This window comes from Stegastes partitus, unplaced genomic scaffold, assembly GCF_000690725.1.
Source record: "Stegastes partitus isolate 25-593 unplaced genomic scaffold, Stegastes_partitus-1.0.2 Scaffold681, whole genome shotgun sequence".
Classification (NCBI taxonomy): domain Eukaryota; kingdom Metazoa; phylum Chordata; class Actinopteri; family Pomacentridae; genus Stegastes; species Stegastes partitus.
This window is the reverse complement of record NW_007578412.1, coordinates 36,520-62,242: the sequence shown is the minus strand read 5'-3', so window position 1 is coordinate 62,242 and position 25,723 is coordinate 36,520. Positions and strand designations below refer to the sequence as shown.

Here is a 25,723-nt window from a genome sequence, read left to right as displayed (position 1 = left end):
TAATATAATGTGATGTTTATGATGTGGTTTATTTTGTTTCATGCCCTTATATTAAATACCCAATGAGCTTTTGAATTCCCCCTAGGGGAGAAATAAAGTTATTTGAATTGATTTGAATTGAATTAACATATTTACGGCCAGATTTTATATATTCAATTATCTGTTTTGCAATTATCCTGTGGGCTATAATCTTTAAAATATAACCTTCATAAATAAAACAAAGTCATTTGGTGCATTAACAACATGTCAGTCTCAATAAAGTTGGAGTTGAATTCCTCCTTTAAAGCTTTCAACAGGTTAAAACAACTACACTGGTTATAACGTAGGACACAAAGCAGGTGAAATCATGCAGAGAAATAAAGATAACTGCTCTGGAAATCACTTCTTCTCACTGGCTAGGCTATGTTAAATCCATCCAAACATTAATAAATCTTAAATGTGCGTTTAAATCTGATATTTTTCAGTCTCCATGAACAGATGTCACATCATGCAGCTAACAGACAACAATCAATTCACTCAAATACGATTAATGGAGCTTATGTTCGGGGAGCAGCAGCCTCTCATTCAGCTGCAGATGCAACAAGTGAACTGGTGAGTTCCCAGCAAACTGCACCGTTAGCTCCCATTACCGAAACCAGTTGAACCCACTGGGTCACGTTAGCGGTGCCCGTACGGACGACACTTCACGGCTCATATTACACAGAGGAGGAGGAGGGGGGTGATGGTGGCTCCGCTAATTCCAGCTAATTAATTAGCTTGTTTTAGCAGACTATTGTTATACGGTGAAATAGGAGACGCTAAAATATGCTCCACCGTTTAACACCATGAATGCTAGTGTGCTGGAGTTGGTAAAGTCCAGACTGCTAGCTAGCGCGTCTCGTTAGCTGTCGTTAGCTTACCGTTAAGTTTTCTCGCGCAACTTGTGTCAAACTCACCTCTCACCGGGATCTACGCTTATGTTTAACTTTTCGTCAATGGAGACATCTTCTCTCAGCTACGGTGCTGTTGTCGGGTTTAAAGTGAGCTGTGTGGCAACAGTGAGACTGGCGGCGTTAGTAGTTAAAGGTCCACAGAGCCATGCATGAAGGGGTTTGTTTATCTGACAGACACCAGTGTCACAGCCAGTCTGTGTCCAGCGTCATCCCGCTGGCCCGGGCAGGAGCCGCGCTGCGTTCACGGCCGCTCCGAGCTTCTCCGCTCTCATCCGTGGACATCACATTCGGAGAAGGTCTGTTGATTTACTGTCATTCAAAACTGTAATTTTTAAAAACATGTATATAGTAAAAGAATATCCTGCGATAACAGAGCAAGAAGTGCATATATGTGTGTAGCGTTTCTCTTATGTACATCTGCCATTCTTTACTTAATACTTAACTTTTTTTTTGCATTATCAAGTTGTTATTTTTTGTTTGTTTTTATTTTATTTATTTATTTCATTCATTATTAATTCAACTTAATACAGTTTGTTCATTCAAGTCAGGGTGCATTAATTCAACATTGGTACAGTGTAATACTAACTATCGAGCAGTACAACAGACAAGTATGATATAAAGACAAAAAAAAGAAGAAAACAGACAGAACAACAACCAACAAGAGGCAAAAAATAAAACAATAGATAAAGAACTAGCAAAGCAGCAACTGCATTATCAAGTTGAGCGTTTCACCTGCGTTTTCTTCCACAACATTTCCAGTATTTCCGACAGTCCCTAAAGGCAACACAAGCATTGAGTCTCACCCCGAGTCCAGCCAACTTGTGGGAGATGGATGACCACTAGTGGCTGCATGCTGCTAATGCTGAGCTCCTGCTTAGAGCTGGTACATTTACAGGGATTATTTTATTGGGGGGAATATTGCACTGGCTCATTTTTCATCTATCATGATTTTTATCATTATTCTAACTACCCCAAATTATTCTCATATTGCTCCTATAGCACCCAATGATGTAAAATGTGCACTTACCTTTACCAAAAATGTAATAAAGTCCAGTAAGTTATTGTAATGTGATCCTGGCTAATATTGTAATAATGTTTTTTTTACTGTTACCATAATAATTTTTTTTTTCTTCTCAAAAATGGTAATCTGATACTTTGACAGGTGTTGTAGTACTATGCTCATGAAGACTTGTGCCTTTTGTGTTATATATAGGTTAGGTCTGTCTCTTTGTCTTAACTTTGTGATGAACTGGCAACCTGTCTCGGCTGTACACAGCCTCTGCGTTAGCTGGGATGGGCTCCAGTCCTCTGTGACCCTCTACAGGATGAAGTGGGTATAGCTAGTGGATGGATAGATGGATGTATACGTTGGCTTTTAATGAAAGAATCATACAGCCATATGCACATGAATGCATCAACATCACGGCCTCACTGAGTGGCTGATGGACCTGGAGGACCATCCAGTATTCCGGGTCAGGTGAGCTTCTGAGCAACACTGGAGACCACCAGGTAACTGTTCCCTAAACCTTTGTCATCGCTCTCTAAACCACAGATTTCCAGTAAAACACGGATTAAAACAACCACAATCCAATTAAACATCTTTCCAGCATTTGCGCTACATGACACCTGAACTAAACACACTTAAACAGTCATAAATGCTTATTCCACCTGGTGAGAAAACTGTCTTACGTCACTTTTAATTGGAAACTGACATCATTTATAACATTGTATTTGTTGAGTTATTACAATATTGGTATCTATAATATTATTTAAATCAAACTAAATGCAAACTTTAGCATATTGTCAGTAAATTAATACATTATTGGCTGCTCCTGTAATGAATGTCAAGTCAGTGGAAGGTCATAGACAATCAGTATTCTTTTTTTTTGGTCACGATAAATATGTGTTTATAAAGACGATACTTCCTCCTATGAAATAAATATAATTACATGATCTGCTGGGAAGAATTGGATTTTGTGAAACTGGTAACTTTTCCTGAAAAAACACATTCAACGATCCGACACAACCACCTCTAGGAAAAATTATATAATTTCATTTTGTACGAGTGATATGTCCAGTTGTGCATCTAATTACCTGTCTACAATATCCCCATGTCACTGAAATTATTCAGCACTGAATTCCACTTACCAGCTTCGCTTCCTTCGTTTTTATTGTCCATGATGCTGCTTCTATGTTACTGGACACTTTAATATGACAGAGCCTTTGTTGATGGTGTTAGTAAGACTTGGTGCTATTTCTACTATCACATGTCACAGTGTCCGATGCGAAAGCAGCCAAATCTTCCGAGTCCAATCCTCCTGCGATATGAACAATGAGCTTTCTATCTATTATTTTACTTTCTCACCATTTCAGATGTTAGCAGGGGGGCTTAATGAAAGAGGGATGTGCATATGTGTGTGTGATACTGTGACAAGCCTTCCCTTGTGTCTTGGATAACTGGCAAACAGGATGGAGGAAAGGGAAGGCAGGCGCAGGGCACAGCAGGCTGAGCTAAAAATAAATTCACTAAATTGAAGTTCAAAGTCAAGCTCGCCGAGATATGACAGTCACAGAGGACTTTAAAAAGCTTTGAGTCAGGAGATGGCTGCAAACAATCAATCAGCTGAGCACAGGCTTTATGTCCACGGCGAGGAGGAGAACTAAGTGGAAAACGAGGGACTGATCAGGAGGGAGGGAGGGAACAGCAGAGACTAGTGGACAGGTAGGGGCATAGCAGCATGAGACTGCAAACAGACTGGGGAGGGAGTCCGATGATATAACAAGACACATATCACCTTGACGTCTTGTTGATTCTCTAAATAGATTATTTTATCTGATCATGTTGCATTTTAGACAGAAACAAACCCTCTTATATGCATTTACACTCTGGCCATTGTAACGTCTGACCACAGGACAAACAGGATAACATAAGCTTGGCTAACAAGTCAGCACACTGTGCTGTGATTGCTACAATTACTATCATCCCGCCGTTGCAAGCAACCCAGTGTTAGGAGGATAAAATCAACAGGAATGCACTGTTTAATATGATCCGCAGGACCTTGATAAAATGCTTCCTGAGATTTCATTATTTGGCAACGGCCGTGATATTGAAATGTATAAATCCTCAAAGGTATGTACATACCTTTTCAATATCATGTTGCTGAAATCCATCAAACGCTGTCTGACCACTGGGTGGCATTTGTACGAGCAGAGACTTACTCTGTGTATTTGTGGGATTCTTCTTCTTCTACTCTCTCTCTCTCTCTGTCTTTTTTTAAATCATCGCTAATGCAAGTGCAGCGGCTGACAGCATCTCTAATGGTTTGTGTTCACTGTGAGGATGAAAGATGGAGCGATAGACAGACAGAGAGAGCCTCAGCATACCAGTCTGTGTGTTATCAGGGTGTCCTTGGGCCGCTCCCTCTCTCCCGTTCCCATCTCTGTCGGCTCACGTGTGGCAGACTGTGGGGAAGAGGAGGAAGCTGACAGAAAGGGAATCTGCTGCAACCGTTTCTGCTTCTGCATCTCCTTAAATGCTCTTTTAATAATTGCATGTTTTACATAAAGTAAGGAAGGATATGCAAACACTTATTGGATCCTGAAGAAACGCTCTCTCATCTGTGCAAAATGACAATAAACTTGATCTAGTGTGCATCTGCCTTGACTATAGTATAAACTGTATTCATCCTATATCTTTATTGAATGCTTTGCCACTTCTGGACTTGTTTTGCATCAGCCCCGTTTCTGTAGTTCTGCTCTGAGGCCGTCAGCGTGACACAAGCATATTTGTGAGTCCTTATTTTCATATACAGGATGTTCTGGTACACATGGCTTCTGTATTTTTGGACACATCTCAGCACCATCTGTGAACACTAGCAGCTCCCATTTGTGTGTCCTGGCTCAGTTCTGTATGTCTCTCTGTAAAGCCACCAGTGCACACTCTACATGTGAGTTTATCAGAAACATCGACAATATGTATTATTTTAAACTAGTTTCATCTGATCCAATTTAATCTACTATATGTGGCAGTTCTTCTGTTTTTTTTTTACATCAGCCTTGTATCCACATGATGTACTTTCTGCTGGAACTGTCAGCCAAATGGCCAGAAGCATGCATGGTGCTGCCTGACAGTCTTTTATTTCCAAGAGATGCGATTCTCTTTTGTTGTTGTTGTTTGTGACTCTTGTGTCTTTGTCATGCGTTGGCACCGTGTCAGACTATCTGTGTGACATAGTATGGGACATACAGTGCAGTCACATGGGCCAAAAATAGGGATTAAAATATCTGTTACTGTGAACAGCGATGGGAGTACAAGATGACACAATTCCCAAAAGACATAAGGTTAAAGATGATGCATTTCTTTAATATTTTAAGCAAAATTGCTTTTTTTTTATTTCCATTTTTTACAGTTCCAGACCAACAAAAAAGGACCGTGCATCGTGCATGGTCAGCATTCAGTAAGTGAAACAGCTTGTAAATACGTTTTATGAGAGACTTTCACTTGTGGTTTGGGGGATTTTCAACCATCCTTCCTGCAAAAGGCTTCTGTGAGAGTCTTGGTGCTGTCTTGCATGCACTGATCTTTGAAGGTCTATAAACAGATTCTCTATGATGCTCAGGTCAGGGGACTCTGGGGGCAAAATGTGCAACGTGTGCCTCCTTATGTATCCCATTGTGTGTTCTGAGGTGTGTTTACAAATATTATCCTGTTACAGAAACCGCCATCTTTTGTTCATCTTCGGCTTTTCTTTTTTCTTTTCTTGTAACGGGTGTTTAATTCCTGATGTTGCCATTATTTAATGTAATTGAATCCAGGAAAAATGTTCCCCTTGGCACCGACTGCAACACAAGCGCAGAGCATGATGTTTCCACCCCCGTGCTCAACACATGGGGACGAGGTTTTTTATTCATGAAACTCTGCACCCTTTTTTCTCCAAACACGCCTGTGATCATCGTGGCCAAAAGGTCTTATTTTAACGTCATTGGTTTACAAGACCTACTGAATGCTGAAAACAATACAATGTACAACATAAGAACATTCAAAGCCATGTAAACGAACCTAAAAATAAAAACCCCCCCCAGGTCTTATGATCCAAAAAATGTGCTGGTCGGTAACTTTAACAAATTCTACAATAAAAACTTTCTCTTCTTTTTTATTTTAAATGTTGAAAGCATTGAATGGTGAAAGCTGTTTAAAACGTGAGCCTTTGTGTCCCTAAAACAAAGTGACACCTTTGCTGTCAGACCTCAACTTGAGCTAACAACCATTTTTCTTACAGTACGAACCAAAAAACAAAAATGGCTACCAGAAAGTGTTTTGCTGTCCTTAGCCTTCTCCAGTTGTGTGAATGTCAGTTATTTTAATTTTTGAGTGCTAGCCAGCTGCTTCGATGACCGCTGATTGTTGGGACAAGGTTTTAGGAGTCAGAGCGTTCATAAATCTTTGAAATTTTCGTCACCAGGTCATTCCAAATGATGATTGCGAACAAGCCGTAGCACTACCAAACTAATTAAGGTCTAAGAGCTTGGCAAAGCGCCTAAATGTACGTATGGCACTCTTTCCCTTTGTTCACTTTAAAACTGTACAAAACAAACAATATGTTGTAAAGTATGTTTCATCTTTGGTTTTACGTTCTTTGAAGATCAATTTAACTTCTACTTAAGTAACTATTCACAGAAGCAGAACCCAAGATTTTGGCACACGAATAAAGGTTAAGCTAATTATGGATAAGCTGATATTTCCTCACTGGCTTTGGTGACTATAACACCCTCAGCTTATGTAATAGACCAAGAACACTTTATTAAGAACACAAACCAAAATCTTTACAACAAACATGTAAGATCAAGTTCTTAACTGAGCCTACAGAGTGTTTCTCAGACAAAGCTTGCTGCTTTCATTCACTTCTAACTGAGAAAGTTGGAAATAACAAGGCAAAAATATTAATCATCTCAGTCTTGACGTGTGCATGATACCAGTGAACTGTGTCACCACCTGCGAGACACAGAATCCAACCTGTCTTCATGACCTACTTCAAGTGATTGTCCAAGACAAAGGTGTCAGGATGTCATGTTGTGCTATTATGTCAAGTTCAAATTTAGGACCTTCATAGCCAGAGGACAAAAGCCTTTAGATAACCCACATGTTTGTTACAACCGGACACTGTGACATAAAACCTGATAGGTGACCTATGAGTTTACTACACCTCTCCATCAGAGTTATGTAAAACAGACGCCCAGAACATGTACAATAACTAACCCCACTGCATCAGAAATATGCCAACAAGGCATGTTCCAGAAACATCCCGTGGCCCATTTGCTCACATTGTGTCTCGTCTCGGAAATTCAACAGGGAGCTGAGGAGGTTGTTCTTCCTTCAGCCTTTTCTTCTTTTAGGCCTTTTGTTTGCAGCAGCTTTGTTTCCTCTCTTCACCCTAGTTCTGTTAAATGGCCAGCAACACAGCTGATCTACAGGGAAAATCAGTTTTTACATTTTAGCAGTCGGCTAATCAGTCCGTAAAGCTGAAAGCTGATCCCACAAAGATCCACACTTTACTGATACAAAGGAGAAACACCAGCAGTGGGGAAGTGATATAGTCATAGCCGACAAACAGATTCCTCTTCAAAGCGTTTGAAGAGTCAGGGGGATCTTTAACTTCCAGTCACCGCCATAGATCAACCGGGTCGACCTCCTACTACAGCTAATCATTGCTGACCATCTCCCCATCGTTGTATGTCTCATGCAGGTAACGTGTTCGGATGTGCCCAACAACCATCCGACACATGGTGCATGTTGTCCAAGAAATAATAAAAATAAGTTTAAGTTCAATTAATGTCTTTTTAAGATGGTCACAATAATCACCTTCTCCTAAGTATTGACACCAGGGATGTTTTAACACTGTGGTGGAAGGAGAAGAAAATAAACTAGTCATCCTCCTCGGTGTATAAATTTATCAGCACCTTACGGGCAGAGAATAGTGATCTGAATCATTTCCTCTCACGTTTTATGTTCCGTCTCATATCTGGTAATAAGGCTCCAGTGACTGGTTTCACTTCCTTCACGGTAAACAGATAACGAGTGTCGTACAGCATGTCTGCGGACCTACTGTATTACTAATACTACTTTTAGTACTATATTAATTACGTGCTTGTGTATTGAGATTACACGGTACATGTTACTGTACATGATGCTGCACATTCATGTGATATTATGTAGATTTCTATTTTATAAATTCTAATGTTGATGACTGGTTTGGACGCTGTAAAGCCTTTATTATATTGTCATGCAGACTAACAGCTGGACACATAGTTGTTACTATTATACTACTATTTGTCCACTTGGAGGACAATTTCATACACTACTGCCGAGCAAGCACACCATTGCTCTTGTAGTGTAGTTGTTGTGCGAATTCGGGCAGATGACAAAATGTACATCACATGGACGCTACAAAACTCTCACAGACGGGGAAAGTAGAACACTTGAATGTACACTAAGGGTTTGTGAGGGTCCACATGATGCACTGAAAACATACGAGGGTACTTCAAAAAGTTCTTGGCCCCTGCAAGAAATGTAGGAGGAGAAAGATGGTTCCTTTTTTGTTTTTACAAGATAGTATTCTTTAGTATTCTTTTTAGTATTCTATAACATAAATTCACTGGGTTCACCAATGTTCAAGCTTCGCTATCCCTAGAGAAGGTCCCACCTTGTGCCTTATTTGTATCCGCCATGTGTGCTGGCCGGACAGGTGCATTGTCCTGTAGCAACACCGCGCTAACTCTCCTCTTTTGTTTGATTACTTCAAACATTTCAGTTTTTTTGCACAGTGATGTAAGGCTTTATTGAACACAGTTATGCCCCAAAATGGGAGTTACACCCGTTGTGTCTGGGTGAGGCAGAGAATTTTTCGCAGTACCTTTGTAGATACAAATTACCACACATGTATGGAACGGTGTCCTCCAAAGAGATCTTTGCAGATTAGACAAGTATTGTAATAGCAGTGACTTCATGTCCATGGTGTCCGTGGCGTTTACAGCTGCGTTGATGCGTCTGCAAGGTTGGAAGAGGAAGTGGTTGCTTATAGTAAAGGACAGTTCTTGCTTTCTGCACCTGCATGTCTGCAAGGGTCCACGAGCTACACGTGACATCAGCATCATCATATACCCAAACCCCCCAGGGTGCATGTAGACCCCTCTGTTTGACACGTACCCACGGTAGTATGAAGAGAACTGCATGTCTGTCCACCTACAAAGTCTGCATTAGTCCGTACAAGGGAGTGTGGAAACCATGAAGGTATCAAGTTTAAAAAGAGGTCCTCAACGTTTCCGTAAAGTCACATGAGGGTTAAACGTGAGAAACCTTTACCAGATCTGCAGTCCCCCTCAACTCTATAGAGCATTTTAACATCTTTCAGTTCATGATTTTGACTATAAGGCCTAAACTTGACTCTTTTAAACCCTTCTCAGTTTGAAGGTGTCACCAGAAGTTCAACTCTGAACTCAGATCTTAGGCATTAGACAAATGTGGAAAAAAGGCATCTGTTCTGGCCTCTACATGGAGAAAAGACTATTTTCCCCAACTCACTATTAACAGGAAGAAAACCTCCAGCAGAACCAGGCCCAGGGAGGGCGACCATCTGCCTCAACCTGTTGGGGTGAGGATGAAGGGGTAGATGTCTGTGGCTACATTCCTGTGTTGGTGCCCCGATAGCGATGTGTTTATGTTCACCAACAATATTTGGTTTGACAGTGCTGATGTAAAACAAAAGTTATGCACTGCACATACAATAGAGGTATTAACAGCTGAAAGTATTTATCTAGTAGTAATGGATCATTCTGTACTCAGTGCTACGATTATTTTGGTTTTCTGACAGAAAAACACATTCATTTTCATATTCATTTGTTAAACTCCCACCTGTTTGCTGTGGGTTCTCTGGTAAAGAAAACGGTGCGGCCGAAGAAACAGGACAAGTTTTCATTCAGTCAGGTTACTAGTAATAATACAGCTTTGTGTGTGTGGTGTTGTGTCTTCTTAATCCTGTTCAGGAAGCTCAGAAAATTAGCTTAGTGTAACAGAATCCATCTATTTGAAGCGCAGCCACAGACTGGGGTGACACCTTGGGAAGGAGCCTTGAATTGATCCTTGAAAGCCCAGACAATGGCCACGGACAGCCTGCATGTTTTCTCCACAACTCAGGAAGGATTAGTGTTTGGAAGCAAGTGGTATTAGTGTGATGCACGATTCAGAGAGGCCCTGGGCTTTTCCTTGTCAGGACTTATGTAATATAAAATATTAGATGAATTACAACTGCATTGACACATGAAACCACTGACTGGAATACGTTGGAAATAATAAAAAGGAAGCAGTTATTCTTTTGGAGAAGGAAGGAGTTTGAAGATTTTTTTTTTTTTCATCAGAAGCACATGGTGATCATTTTTTGGTAACGCGTGAAAATTGGACTGGATGATGGTCTCTGGGGACGACTGTGCACGACTTTCTGATTCATCAGTGTCGTTTCCTCGTAATGGCCCAGTCCTGTGCTGTAGAGCACGGCTGTGTGGGAGCGTCCTGTGCACCAACACACATACAGGACCTCAGCCACAGCCCGGTCTCTGTGTGTGCAGGGATGATCAGGACCGCACCTTCTGAGAGCGCTACCTGAAACTGGAGATGCAGGGGTACCAGTAAAGGGTTAGCTTTCATTGTCTTTGTCTTTCTTCTTTTTTTTTTTTCCCTTGCCCCTCCTGCTTCTTTTAAACATAGACAGGTACAGGGCGTTAGATTATTAACATACAATGCTCTGGTATTTATTGTTTTACGTAACCTGTGTCACTGAAGCCAGGTACTTATAGTCATGCAGGGTTAAGGAGATGAAAGACCTAAAACACGTAGCGCTGGATACTCTGACTTTCTTGCCTCCATTTCTATGCAAACTTTCTGTATTTTCTGTGTGACTTGTGGAATTAAGCTGCCTGCTATTTGAGCCCTGATTTTTTTTTACATTTTTGTGGGTGGGAGGAAACCTATTTTATTTTTATTTATTTTTATTGTGGTCAAGATAAAAACTTTTACAACAAGGTATGTATTATTTTTTTTCATGAAAGTTTATTTTGCTTTATTTAAATGCATTTATTGAATCATTTGGTAACATGAACTTGGCTCTGTGACAAATCAGCGGATGGTAATATCTGTTAATCTGCCTTTTCTCTGCCACTGAAGTTGTTTCTTTATAACTGTGCATTTATAACACTGTGAACGTGTCGACACACAGAGACAGATTTATGTAAGATGTTCATACTGTGTAGTGCTGCTGGAAACAGCTGAGATCACATAAAGTCAGGTTTATTGAAATACTAATATTAACTAATGCTGTTAAGATTTCCAAAATGTTTTAATTTTGTCACAAAATTCTAAAGAAATATTGCTCATATGGTCGGATCACATGCTGACAAATGCCTTGATTCTCTGTTTAAATGGCTCAAAATTCTCTCTGTTAAAGGAACTGACAGTGTTATTCTCTGGTTTATCTCAGACATTAAGGGGTATTTTTGTGGGGCTGAGATCTTTCAGCTATTTCTCAGCGCAGGGAAGTGAGAAGGGAGGGGAAGCAGAGCCGACACAAAAGGCAACATTATTCCCCAGCGGATCTGCGCTACATCCCACCATGAATGGAGTATTGAAAAACATAACATTGGGGACTAGATTATTTTTCATCCCTCATAACTGAGCCATTTGTCCCGGAGTTTCGAGTGGTTTGTTGGTACAGTCTGCAAATGAGACAGCCTTGGTTCTCGAGCGCTGTGCTGGTGTTAAAATCCCCACCTCCCAATTGGACGTACAATGACTTCTCTGTGGGCCTTTGGCCTTCTACGCTGCACCTTTTCACACAATGTGACTGCCTCGACCTGGATTCAAACCTACACGTCTAGAGCTGTTTCTGCAGCCGGTGTCAAGTGTTTCCTTGCCGCTGATGGCCTCATAAAGGTTTTGAGTTAAATGTTCGTCCACCAGCTGATGGTCACTGTATGTTTACAGTAGAGCGGCTTAATAATTTAACATCCCCCCTGTTTCTCCTTGCCTCCTGCTCTTCAAGGAGATGAGAGGCGCCCCTGCAGTGTCATCAGGTGCCTAAGCGTTTTGGAGGGTTCTAGTGACAGATTGCAGGAAGCAGCGTTTATGCCTGACGATGGGGACCACAGAAAGCAGAAATGTCTTTTTGTGCCCCCTGGGCCCGGAATGTCCACTATCTCGAGGGGCCAATATCAAATTCTCCCCTCATCATCCCCTAATACACATTCCTGTGTAAGGTCAGGGGGGAATTCTGCATGAGCAAAGGGACAAACAACCGAAAGCTGTGAACAACACTCCGAAACTCAACTCTGGGACATTTGCTTTAAATGAGCAGCAAGTTCTTCACGTTAAATGAAGAGTAAAGTCTGCAACTGAATAAAAGCACATCATTAATTATAATGAAATAGATGTTCAAAGAGCCACTAAAGGAGTTAATTAGCAAATTTAAATTAAATAAAGGTTGACACAACAGTCTATTTTAACTAAATTGACACAGACTTGCAAGTTTAAACAACTGGTTGAACAGTTTAGGACGAAGCAAAGTCAAACAAACGAAGATATTTAATCAAGCATTTGGTGGAGTTAGAAGACTTAACCTGAAATTTGTAGGCAGCTCCTTCACTCATGCTTTAAAGTTATATTTTAAATTGTAAATTTGACACTGTATTGCATTTAAAAAATATATAATTCCTATTTTAGAGCGAGAATCATTTCGCAATATTAGATAAATGTCATTCATTTCAGTTTCTCGGTTGAGCGGAATGCAGGGTATTCAGTGTCTGGCCACCTTTACTATCTAAATCTGATGACTGAGTGATTGTCAGTGAATCCCAATATTCTATGTCTGAAGGAAAATCCCCTTGAAAACAGTGACACAGGTGTCTGCCTCTGTCTGTAACACAAGCCCTCCACAGCTGCTGCTGCTGATGATGCTCACAAACTGAACGTCCCCGCTCCAACCATCACGGTAGCAGACCTCACCCCGCTGCCAGGTTGGAGCGCGGCGGCCATTTTGTGCTTACAAAACAGCGATGTAACTCAGCACCCTGTTTTTGGTATGTTATTGGCAACGGCATCAATAGTTGGTAGCTTTTGATCGTATCAGAGAAACTTGGGTGACCGGTCACTATTAGAGCTTTCTTACAGCTCTTTCACGTCCGTGGGGAGGGACGTGCGACATGTGATCTCTGCAAACGATTTTCTTTTTGAGCTACACATTTGCCAAGCACTGACCTCAGACTAGCATCGATACTCTACTACAGCACAATAACAACAGCTGCAGGCTCCATCAGAGAAAACAATCCAATACTATAATTAGGCTACTCTGAACCAGGACAAAAAAGAAATAGTGATTGTTTTCTAGTATTAGAAAAGTATCTGGTCTGTTACATACAGTTTCTCGAACGGCTCAAGACTTCGGGAAGCCGGATGAGCGCGACTGAGAATGTGTGTGAATGTGTGTGTTGCAGGCGGATGGTCAGTCAGGCAGCCATGCGAGGCCAGCGTGTGGTGGAGAGCGTGTGCAGGTGCTGGAACCCGGCCGTCTGGCTCCTGGTGTCCCTGCTGGGATCCCTCGTCCTGGTGGCCGTCAGCGCTCTGCTGCGACTCGGTGAGTGTGTGTGGATGTGGGGGGATGAAGGCCATCGGTGCCATCTGGGATCGTCCAAAAGAGTACAACAGGTCAAGGCCACGTCTTTCATTTACCAAAAGGTATAAACATAGACTATTGCATGTGATTAAGTAAAATGGTGGCCATTTACAATTACATAACAGTAATTTTAATTTTGAAAGAGGGCAATTAACAGTATGTCCATTAGACTAAATTCACTTTGAGCTTCTGCATATTTTAACAAAGAAATAGTTGCTACAGTCACACACTGAAGGAAGCATAATGTGACACATGAGCTGATTTCTTGTGTCAATGCTTAAACACATGTTTGAGGGGCTAATAATGCTGAAGAACCGGGTGTACCTGCAAGTGAACTCCCTGTAGATGAGTGCTTTTGTGTCCACAGTTACTGTCTGCCTCAGTGATGGCTGGCTGAAAGCCCTGAAGTTGTTTTGAAGCGAGCCAGGATCAATTCCACTCACTGGATCAGCACATGTATAGGGAGAACTTTATTTAAACGTGCTGACACCAGCTTATTGGTTTTATCTTCTGATAGATGTCCAAATGTGTGCCTTGCTAACCTTTTTTGTATTTCAATTTCAGGAGACATGAAAGTAAGCAGACGAGCTGTATCCAGTAAGTAACATTCAAGTTGATCACAATTTACTTCTTTGACCCTCCACAGAAAATAAGTCAGGGTGTCACCTGCATGTGACACTGTAAACCGGTGAAGTATGTTCCTACTGTTCATGTTTTAGTGTCACACACAAAGTGGAGAAGCATGTGAATTGACCCACATTGGTTGTAATGGTCTAAAAAAGCAGCTTTCTGGTGTCTTTGTGCGTCATTGAAATCTGAGATATTAGCCTTCAGGCGTTCGACTGTCCTCCATCTTCCAATGTGGCTCTTGGGAAAACGTGTTGCATCAAAACCCCCACACCTCAGACGTGCACGTTTATGTTTCATATAAAAATATGTCCTAACTGGTTTAACTTATTGTATTGCTAACATCAAAGTTAATGCATTAACCTAATGTGCCATCATCAAGAAAAAGTTGATTCGATTTCCCCAGCTATGGACAAAGACTGTACATAAAGACGGACAAAGCCACCGTAACATCACTCATTGGTTCACAGACTACTGTTTTTAAGCCTCAAGGTTAACATTTGGTTATCACACTGTGGTCTTTTTAAACTGGATGTAACTAGTGAGGGATGAATCTTACTGAGGACATGAGGACAACACGTATGATGATAGAATTTGTCAGTCACAAGGTAGCCCCTCACTAAAACATACCTTGCTTTCTCGTCTATATGGGACCATAATTTGTAAATGAGCATCATGGTGTATTGAAGAAGCCTTGAAACTGGTAATTATTACTATGAACGCAGTAGGACAATGTTTCCTGTGGTAACAAATCAAGTGTGAAGTAGGTATATAATCTGACTTAATTTTGCAACTAGATGAGTCGCCCTCTGCTGGCTGTTAGAAGGAATAAAGACAAATTTCAACAACGGAGAGCAGAGAGTGTGCTCCAGTTAAGGAATGGATCAAACCCTGGATTCAAGAGGAGAAATGTGGAGTCCATCCTGGATGTGGAACGGTGGATCACTCTTGCCCTTGCAGAGTTGCTGAGCAGGTCACAGGAGTTTGACCATCCACATGTGTCTTGTGGGCACAGAGAAGGCCTTTGACGGTGTCCCCCAGGGAGCCCTGTGCAGAGTACTACAGGAGTGTGGGGTACCATGACTGTTGCTATGTGTCAACCCGTCCTTGTACAACCAAAGCTGGAGCTCTGTTTGAATTCTCAGCACAAATTCAAACATGTTGTTGGTGGGTGTTGGGTGCCACCAAGGTGCCTGTTAGTGACAACCAGGGATGGAGTCTCAAGACGCAGCCAGGGTCAGAAAGGTGTTTGGTTTGGGAACCTCGAAGTCTCTGCTTTTTGCAGATAAAGTGATTCTGTTGGCCGTGACTGTCATCACACACTGGGGCAGTTTGCAGCTGATTGCAAAGCAGCTGGGATGAAAGTCAGCACCTTCAAGTTTGAGGCCACGGTTCTCTGCTGAAAGCTGGTAGATTGGTTTCCTTTTCGTTGGAGTTGCCTCAAGTGAAGGAGTTTCTTGGGATCTGTGATGGTAAAATGGAGCATGGAGTCAGACAGACATCGTGGTGCAGTGTCAGCAGTAATACAGATGATGTTCTGGACTGTCGTGCAGTGTACCAAAAGATCTGTGTTCAAACCCTCATGTATGATCATTAGCAGCTAAAATGAGTTTCTTCGGCAGTGTGGCTGGACTTAGCATTAGAGATAAGGTGAGGAGTTCAGACATCTGGAGGGAACCCGGAGAAGAGTCACTGTTTCTTTGTACTGAAAGGAGCAAGCTGAGATGGTTCGGGCATCTGGTTAGGATGCTTCCTGGATGCTTTCCTTTGGAGATCTTCAAATCCAACAGGGAGGTAGACCAGAACTCACTGGAGGGCTTACGTATCCCATCAGGCCTGGGAATGCCTTGGGATCCCTCCAGAGGATCTGGAAAACATTGCTAAGGAGAAGGACTTCAGGAACGGCCTGCTTGTCCTGCTGCCGCCGTGACCAAACCTCGGGAAAAAAGTGGAAGATGGATGCATGAATATTACTCCGGCACTGGCATCACTTTTTTTTTCTTTTTAATATATTTTTTGGGCTTTCTTGCCTTTGTTTAGAGCGGTAGAGATAGACAGGAAAGGGGGAGAAGAATGGGGAGAGACCTGCAGCAAAGGGTCGTGAGCAGGAGTCGGACCCACGACCGCTGCATCAGGGAACTATAGCCCCTGTTCATGTGTCGCAGCTCAACTAGGTGAGCTATAGGGGCACCCCCTGGCTTCACTTTTCAGAACCAAAGCCTACATCCATCTTTTAGGCAATCAACATTCATAGATATTACTTTATTGTATTTGTCTCTCACCTTTCAAATGACAAGATCCGGAGTCTGACTGATATTCTGATCTGACAGTGTTGCTACAGGAAAAGTAAGCTCAAAGTTAGAGTTCATCTTGTGGGAAACATGGATGTGTACACCACACTTAATGGCAATCCATGAGATACTGCACCACAAATTAAAGATCCACAAGTTCAGTAGGATTCATTGTCTGAGGACTGCGGATGTCTGTACAAAGCTGAATGGCAATCCATCCAATAGTTGTTGGCTTCCTCCTTTCTTCCATGTCGCTAACATGGATAAAAACCCAAATAAAGTCACAGGCGGCGAACATATTTCTGTTGTAGCTGCTACAGACTGAACAGGCCTCCTGTTGTGGTTTCAGTCTGTGTCTAGTATTACAGGAAAATGGATATAGTAGATATAGAGTACAGTAACTATGGAAGGCCAAGAACCGCCTTTCAACAAATAATTTGACCATACTCTCTCGCTTTCTCTCCCATATCCCTCCTCCCTCCTGTTTTAGCCAATGGCGAGCAGAGCCCAGCGACGACGCTGTATCAAGGTAAGTGTGAGCTATACAGCTACCCCCACGGCCACTTCCTCACCTTCCCAAAGCATTCATGTTCTGTTAAAAACATGTCCACATCCAAGTGACACCATGAAAAGCTATCAGTGTCTGGCAGTGTGTCAGTGAAAGAGAGGACAGGAGGTAGAGAAGTGCCTGGGGCTTTTTAAACAAGGTCACTTTCCCAGCTCTCCATTTCCCTAATCCCTACTTATTTGCTATGTAACCTCCCACCCTCCTGCATCCATCTCATTCTCTTCCAAGGAGTCATGTGGCTTATTGTGTGCCTTAACGTGGTAGGATTATTCCAGAAAGGTTTTTTTTCTTCCTATTAACTGTCATTACATTAGAGCCATGCCAGTCAGACGTCTTTATATCATTTTTTCTTTCAGAGACATGTTATGAAAACGTCCCTCAGACAGTAGAGCTTTTATGAGGCTTTGTGGGATTTCTCATTGCACATTTACAACCAATTTGAGCATCCTCACCTTTCACTGCAAGTCAAATGAATCTGATAGACAGAAGCCTTGACAGATATTGTCTGCTTGTCTCTCCAAAGTACGACTGGTGAATGGGCGTAACAGGTGTGAGGGCAGAGTGGAGGTGCGCTACAACGACTCATGGGGCACAGTGTGCGACGACGACTGGGACATGGTGGACGCCAACGTGGTTTGTCAGCAGCTGGAGTGCGGCATGGCCGCAGCAATGGGAACCAGCTCTTCATTTGGACAAGGCACAGGGCCCATCATGTTGGACAATGTGGACTGCAGAGGAAACGAAACAAACCTCAGCCAATGCAGGAGTCAGGGCTGGGGCATCCACAACTGTTACCACTATGAGGATGTGGGTGTTACCTGCAAAGGTAAAGCCTTTATATGCATTTAAAGTAGGTAGTTGTAGTCGGGAATCTTTTCATGGATAACCCTGGTAAGAAAAGAGGACACAGTTACTGAAATTGCTGCTCTGTTTTCATTTGACCGCTAGACAAGGCGGCGGTGGGGTCTAGAGGCTTTGAGGATCGCACCACTCCACCCCGGGAGAGCACTGGTTTACGTAAGTACACTCTGCTTTTATCAAAATGAGAGAAGTCTTCAGCCAACCTCAAATGTGAGAGGGAAATATTGGTCCTTAAAAGAAAAAAACCTACAAAAACAATGGGCTAAATCCACAAACACTAACCAGGGTCTATGTGAGAAAGTTAAACAAGAACCGGCAGCAGTGAAACCACAGGACAGCTTGAAAATATGTTTAATGAACGTGACAAATTCCACCGTTCACATCTAAAGCTGCACCAGTTTGTATTCAGTGGATCACAAAGCCACTTGCATGCCTCAACATCACAGTAATAAAGAAAAATGACTAAAACTACATTTCCTCTCAGCTCTACGGAGCCTCGTCGCAACTTTCAATTAATCATTTTGGTTTTGGTTCACTCTCACTACTCTCATATCACTGCCACTGTACCAAGCTGACCAGTCGTAATCGTTGCAATCTGTGTCACCACTATACGTATAGTTATATTTCTGGGGAGGTGCTCATCATTCTTGAGCGTAGGGTATGCAGAAGTATAAATCCTGCTCAAGTGGTGACCAGTTAAAGAGTCAGAGATTTACCAGCAAATATTGGACTTCGTTCGTCAAAAAATGTCTCAAAATAAATGCTAATGTTGCTCAGTTTCTGAAGGACGTGTGAGGTGGTAACTGATAATATGCCAGGGTTTTCTAACAGCCAGTCCTCGCTGCAGTCCAAACAAATATTTAATTGCAGGTCTAAGCATTTGACTTTGAGAAACAAACTACACCTGTGCGTGGAATTAATCTTCTGCGAGCACAGCTGATTAAATTATCCGCCACCTCCAAAAATGGAATCATGCCATCAGGCTGATTTGCATAAAGCTTTAAGGACAGATGCTGCATTGTCGCCGTCCTAAATAATTACCTCACACTGTTTATGTGCTTATCTCACTCGGATGCAGATTTTGAAAATTATGTATCTTAAAATCCCGACCATACAGGACACTGGAAACAAAATATTCATCTTCAGGTCACCATTTTTCTGACTATTTGGTTTTTATGCTCCAGGATCAAAAATGTACAGATTTAGCAGACAGGTGGCGCGCCAGATGTCACCACAAAGTGCAAGGGCAGGTTTTAATCAAATGATGAAAGATGGACTAATTTTGTCATTGTGTTGAGTCCAAAATGCAGGACTCCTCATAAACACAACAGCATCATTACAAAGTATACCAAAATGTAATTAAAGCACTATATTATTTCAGTTTTGCAACTTTTAGACAAAATCAAAGACTTGTCAGTGCAGTGGGACGCATCTTTTGTAAACTTCAAGGAGACAGAACAACACATCCCAAAGGCCTCTTGAATTCCAGGCCATCCTTATTGTTCGCTAGGTTTGCCTTTGTCGTGTTTTTTTTCTCATATCCCCAGAGGATGGTGAGATCAGAGCGGAATCTAATTTAGTGAACAAGTGACGTTTCAACCTAATACTGTGGTGGCAGTCACAAAATCCACTGGGGATGTAGGGAAGTCTAACAGATCCATGGTTCTCTTAAATGATGGACACATGGGAATTCCTATTGTCTGCGTTGTTGTGTGGAAGAGGCGTAAGATGACAACATCTGTGTGTAGTGCAATATCAGATGTTCACTTAATTCTCCAGCGTCAGTGTTTTTTTTCTCTGGGCCCACAGTGTGCATTGTATCGCCCACACCTTTCTCTGGATCAGTGTCTCATTTCTTCTGTCCTCAACACACAAATCACAGCAGTCAATGTGTCCTTTGAAACCCCCAAACTGATGGCAATAGAGATTCTAATAAAAACCTACAGAGTCTAAAAATATGTCCTGTAGAGAACGATGCATTAAGCAACAGTCCATATAAATCTGTTCCTCTGGCTCTGTGTTTAGGAGATGGTGCCATCCGCCTGACGAACGGACAGGACAGCTGCCAGGGCCGGGTCGAGATCCACTACCATGGAAAATGGGGGACAGTGTGTGATGATGACTGGAACCTCAGTAATGCCTGGGTGGTGTGCCAGCAGCTCGGTTGCGGCAGCGCCATGCAAGCGCACACCAACTCCTACTTTGGCTACGGTACCGGCTTGATTCTCCTGGACAATGTCCACTGCTACGGCAGTGAACCGGACCTGACGAAATGCAAAAGCCTGGGCTGGGGCAAACACAACTGTGGCCACCATGAGGACGCTGGGGTCACCTGCTCCGGTAATGTTGTGTAAAATAACACAAGCAGCACAGATGTAACTACAAAATTAGTTTTATTATTTCAGACAAGTCTACCACCGTTCTAGCAGCTCTGTCAGGTCCCACTCTAATCAAAATGTCAGCATGTTAATGGTACCACTATTTATAGTCTGACATAAAGCATGTATAATACTTACAATGTTCAGGATCACAAGTTATCAGGGGCATAGATCACATTTGAACATTGGGGGGGTAGCATTAAACAGGCGTCTGGACATCCTACCCCAGAACATTTGGAGAATCAAACACTTAGATTCTTGCATTCTGGTGATTTTTAGGAACCAATTTGTGCTTTTTCTGCACTATTTATGGTGTTGCAATGTGTTTATGGAAAGGAAAACACAAAATTCAGCCCCAATGAGTAAAGTTTATAGCATCTTTTCAAAATAAAAGCATATTTGCTTATAAATAGTGAATTAATGGGGAGCATGCTAAACAACAGCTGAGACTGATGGGAATGTCGCTAGTTCTGTGATATTTATGGGTATTTGGATAGATTTTTTTTCTTTTTTTAAATGTGGATGCATTTCACGACAGCCTGTGGCAGCCTAATAGACATACCACACAGGTCCACAGTCTGACTCCCAGATCTGAACCACTTCCTGTTTGTCATTCCTCTGGTTTCTTCATATAATTTCTTGTCTGTCTTCAATGCAACTATTAAATATAGGCCAAAATATTTTTTGCCCCAAAACTATGAAAGTAAACTTCATGATGGCACAAGAGGAAATGTCAAAGGATGAGTTGGAGTCATCCACTGGGGACCACGAATAGCTGCACAAAATTTAACAGCAATCCTTCTAACTGTGGTTAAGATGCTTTAGTCTGTGGGCTGCAAGATGGATCGGTGGTTAGCACCGTTGCCTTGTTGCAAGAAGGTCGCTGGTTCGTGTCTGTCTCTAAGTGTAGCTCTGTGATAGACTGGTTACCTGTCCAGGTGTCCCTTGTCTTCACCCTGAGTCAGCTGGGATAGACTCCAGCCCCCCATGACCCTAGTGAGGATTAAGTGGTTTGTAGATAATCGATGGCTGGATGTTTCAGTCTGGCTCAAAGTGGTGGTTTTAGCATATTTTGATTTGTTTATTTCTTCCTTCTATATTAATTACTGATGACAGTTAGTGATGATTAGTAGATGAAAAATAAGCTCAAATCGTAACATAACACCTGAGTTTACAGTATCAGTGTTTGGAACAAGCAGTAGTACAAAATGTGAAAGCAGCAGGTGTTCTGTACATTTAATATTTCATTTTTACTTTCTACCCACTTCAGGGTCCACTACTGCACCACCTTTAACAACGGAAAACCAGAGAGGGTCCCTGGGAACAGCAAACACTCAAGGTAAAAAAACATACTATTAACTACAGATTGTGTTTATCTGTGTGCAAACGACCACAAACTGATGATTTGTTCCTTTGTACTAGCATGTTTTGTGTGTTGTGCAGGAATCTTTTCCTCAGTAGAAATGAAATGTGCATTTTTGCCAAATGACCAACAGGGAGAGCCATTTCTCCCCCGTTCTCTTTAAAGTGCTGCACCACAGTGCCACAAACCAGGGCGGTCAAACACTGACAGGGCTGTGATTGTTATTAACAGGTAATTGTTGACTCATCATCATGCAGTTTTGTTTTTCATTTTCCCTCCAGCAACAGATCAAGTTCCAGTCACGGAGTCAACAAGTACAACAACAACGACAACAACAACAACTATTGCCACGACTGCCCAGACAAAAAGTAACAGTATTTTACAGATGTTTGTTAGATAAATACACTGTGTTTTAATATTGGACACTTCAACAGAATATTATTGCATCTACATTAAGTAAGAAAAGATAATAATTTGTACAGTAAAACTGCAATAATGGACCTGTCTGCTTATTTCTGTGCAGACAAACCGTCTATTCGTGTGATGAATGGGAACAGTAGCTGCCAGGGTCGTGTGGAGGTTCTCTACAAAAATGTTTGGGGGACGGTGTGTGACGATGACTGGAACATGCCCAATGCAGTAGTGGTGTGTCAGCAGCTTGGCTGTGGCCCGGCAATTGCAGCCAAGAACCAGGCCTATTTCGGCTACGGTTCGGGTCCGATCCTGCTGGATAATGTGGAATGTAGCGGTGAAGAAGCTGAGCTGTCCAGCTGCTTCCATCTGGGCTGGGGTCAGCACAACTGTGGCCATCATGAAGACGCGGGAGTTATCTGTCTACGTAAGACCTGACTTGGCTTCATGTGGGGCTAAACCAGCCTACGTTAGACACACATTCACAACATGCACATCCTACTGTACTGTACATCGGCGATATCTGTCTCTATGGTCGTATGAAAGTCTAGCTTAAGTCATCAATTCCACTTAGAGCTCATACTTCCCATTTCTCTAGTCATCTGTGCCCGCCCCGCTTAGCTGTCCAGCTGCAATGCATGACTGTAGTACTCTGAGGAGGAGACGGCCCAGAGAGCATAAAAAATACAGTGGATGAGTCAAGGCACATCAGCGTCACTGCATGCCTGCAGGCCAGATTTAACTCCTTTAAGGCTAAATCAAATGCACACACAGACCTCCTGCTATTTATACAGTAAATCCTTAGTTTTAGATCGATTAAAAAAAAAAAGAAGTATACATTTGTTGGCAGCAGTTTGTCGTCAGGTGTCTTGAGTAATTCTGCCTTCAGTAGGTAATTATAATGAGCATTTATGCATGGATGGCACCAAAATCATTATTACATGTGTTGAAAATATTTCTGCAAAGTGTGTCTCTGTGTTATTACCTTAAAGGAACCCTGGAAGCAAACAGGCTTTCTGTATTGATCAGCGGGCTAATTAGAAGAGAGCCTCGCTAATGCGTTTGTGGCCTGATATTTCCTGAGCAGGAGCATCACTCTGTTTTCTCTGCTCCCCTCAGCCTATGAATTCAAATTTGCCAACACGCGTGACTTTGGAGTAACAGAAACAGCCCCCACTACCACCCCACCACCCTCCGATGGTAGGTTGCTCAGAGCTTCAGCAAGCTCACCATCAGCCACGCCAATCTCCTCCAGAACGCCTCACAAAAACAGGAATTTTTAAAACTTTGTTTGTTTTTACAGGAATGGTGAGATTGGTGGATGGTCAGCACCAATGTGAGGGTCGAGTGGAGATGTACCTAAACTCTGAATGGGGCACAGTGTGCGACGACGCCTGGGACCTGCCTGACGCCCAGGTCGTGTGTCGGCAAGTGGGCTGCGGAGATGCCACGGTGGCTCGGCTAGAAGCGTTCTTCGGGCCCGGCACGGGAATGATCCATCTGGATAATCTCAAGTGCAATGGTGCTGAAGCCTCCCTGCAGGATTGCTCCCATATATCCTGGAATGTGCACAACTGTGACCACTTTGAAGATGCTGGCGTCACCTGCTCACTGTCATGATTTCAGCAGAACCACACTCCCACCTCCACCTTGACCAGGACGTGGGCGTACCAACCTAGGACTTGTATACATTATGTAAATAACAGCTTTCACATTGCTGAAGGAAAACTTCACCCTCAACAACATACAGAACAACTAATATGACAATATATGATTACATACTATAACTATCTATGCCTATTAAGCACTTTATAAATATATGATATAAAATACAATGTACACATTTTTTATTTGATAAATGAAGAAAACCTAAGCTTTTAACTGTCCGTCTGTCTTTTCGTTGTTAAAATATTTACTGTACATGTTATACTTTGATGATTAAGTAAGGAATATACTGGAGGAAGTCCATCGGTTAATAAGTATGTGGATTAAAAAAAAGTGTTTTTTTACAGGAAAGCTTTAGATCCACAATCCAAAAATATGTACGATAAAGCAAATAGAAATAAGAAAATGATACTGTATACTATAAACCATACAAGGAAACAGATGCATCCATGATAATAAAAAAATGTGTTATAACTTGTGAATATATGAAATAAATGACGTGTTCCTCGTGCTCTGTAAACTCTCATATAAATAAATGTAATAATCATTTATATGTGACGAAATAAATGTTCTTATTTTTTTGTATATAATATATTTTTGGTGTAAAAACGTTAAAAATCGGTGAATCTGCATATGTCATCCTCCTGAACACATATGTTTGATTTGTCTTCTTTAGTGACACATTTATGCAAAATATGGCGACTTCACCGTCTGAATTAGTTCAGAGGAGAGGAAAACAAGATATCTTCATTTGCAGGACAGAGTTAGATTCACTTTAACTGCAGCTTTTAACCCTTTCTTCTCAAGCCAACCCATTTCCCCTCCATTAATTATTTAGCGTTTGTAGCTGGTGAAAACAAGCTAAGCGTCAAGCGAATGTGTACAGTAATGTTAGCTTGTGTAACAAAGAAAGAAAGCATTCCTGAAATGACTTAGTTGATCTATAATTCTTGAATCAAATGAACCAGTTAGGATGAAATAGCTCGAATTAACCAAAGTCACTGTAACCAATAGAAGAAGGCAGCTAGCAGCGTGGTAATGATTTAAGTATAAAGATAAAATGTGGTGTAATGGTGGCAAAAGTTTAGAATAAAATAAACAAAACGACTCAATTCTATCAGTTACACAGAGCGAGTATTAATCTAGAGTTTGCTGACGCTAGCTAACATTAGCCACAAAATGCTAATGGTCATAGAAACACGAGCAAAAATCTGAAATAAGCCAGGGTCCATTTTATTGGTAGAGTTACACCTTTTAAAGATGAAAATGTGTTTTTACTTCTTTCAAACGTGGTAAATATTCTATATTAACATCGTCATTATCTTAAATGATATTGCAATGGGTGAAAGAATACGAGAGAGTGAGTACATCCCTGTGCAGTATCACCTAAATGTCAAAGTACCACTAATCGGAGCTGCAGTGTTCACAGACGTTGCTCTTCTTTCCTAATCTGGCTCTGAAAAACAGGCAACCGCTTCAGAATTAGCACAGGGGTTATCAACGGAAACCGAGCTTCTGTGAAAGCTGGCACATTACATAATGCTAACCCCCCCCGTGGACCGCTTCCAAGAAAAACACCCTCGCTCGCTGTCGGCAACAAATGTGCAAGACGAAACTTTGCGAAAGAACATAAAGGAAGCCTGATGAATGGTGGGAAGACGTTCCTCTGCTCGATACTACTTAAATGAATCGGTGGTTCCAGTCTGTTTGGCCTAAACCTGACCAGGTCTACCACAGTCAGTGCACCGTCCTGACAGTGAAGCCCGGAGCTGTGATATGATGATACGGGGCTGAATGAGTGCAAAAAGGTGTTGGGTAGATGTTGTTCATAGATGGCACAATGAACGCCTGTGGCTATACCAAAATACTGCTGACTCACAGTCTGCTGAAGCTTGGCAGAAGATGAAGATCCCA

General features: G+C 42.0%; 2 protein-coding genes across 2 annotated transcripts in view; one reads left to right on the top strand and one right to left on the bottom strand.

Moving 5' to 3' along the window:
- The window catches only part of tspoap1 (TSPO associated protein 1), a 77,154-nt gene extending 76,077 nt beyond the window's left edge, over positions 1–1,077 (bottom strand). Inside the window, exon 1 of the mRNA XM_008290546.1 lies at positions 936–1,077. The gene's annotated coding sequence lies outside the window, so the exon portion shown is untranslated. The remainder of the gene's footprint in view (positions 1–935) is intronic.
- A 12,393-nt stretch (positions 1,078–13,470) lies between these two features.
- On the top strand, positions 13,471–23,764 carry LOC103363691 (scavenger receptor cysteine-rich domain-containing group B protein). Its single transcript, XM_008290545.1, has 11 exons — positions 13,471–13,606; positions 14,210–14,242; positions 17,054–17,092; positions 17,655–17,957; positions 18,080–18,148; positions 20,018–20,332; positions 21,641–21,709; positions 22,027–22,101; positions 22,257–22,571; positions 23,264–23,344; positions 23,448–23,764. Exons 1-11 carry the CDS (start codon positions 13,471–13,473, stop codon positions 23,762–23,764), a joined length of 1,752 nt encoding a protein of 583 aa, XP_008288767.1.
- Positions 23,765–25,723: the final 1,959 nt, after the last annotated feature.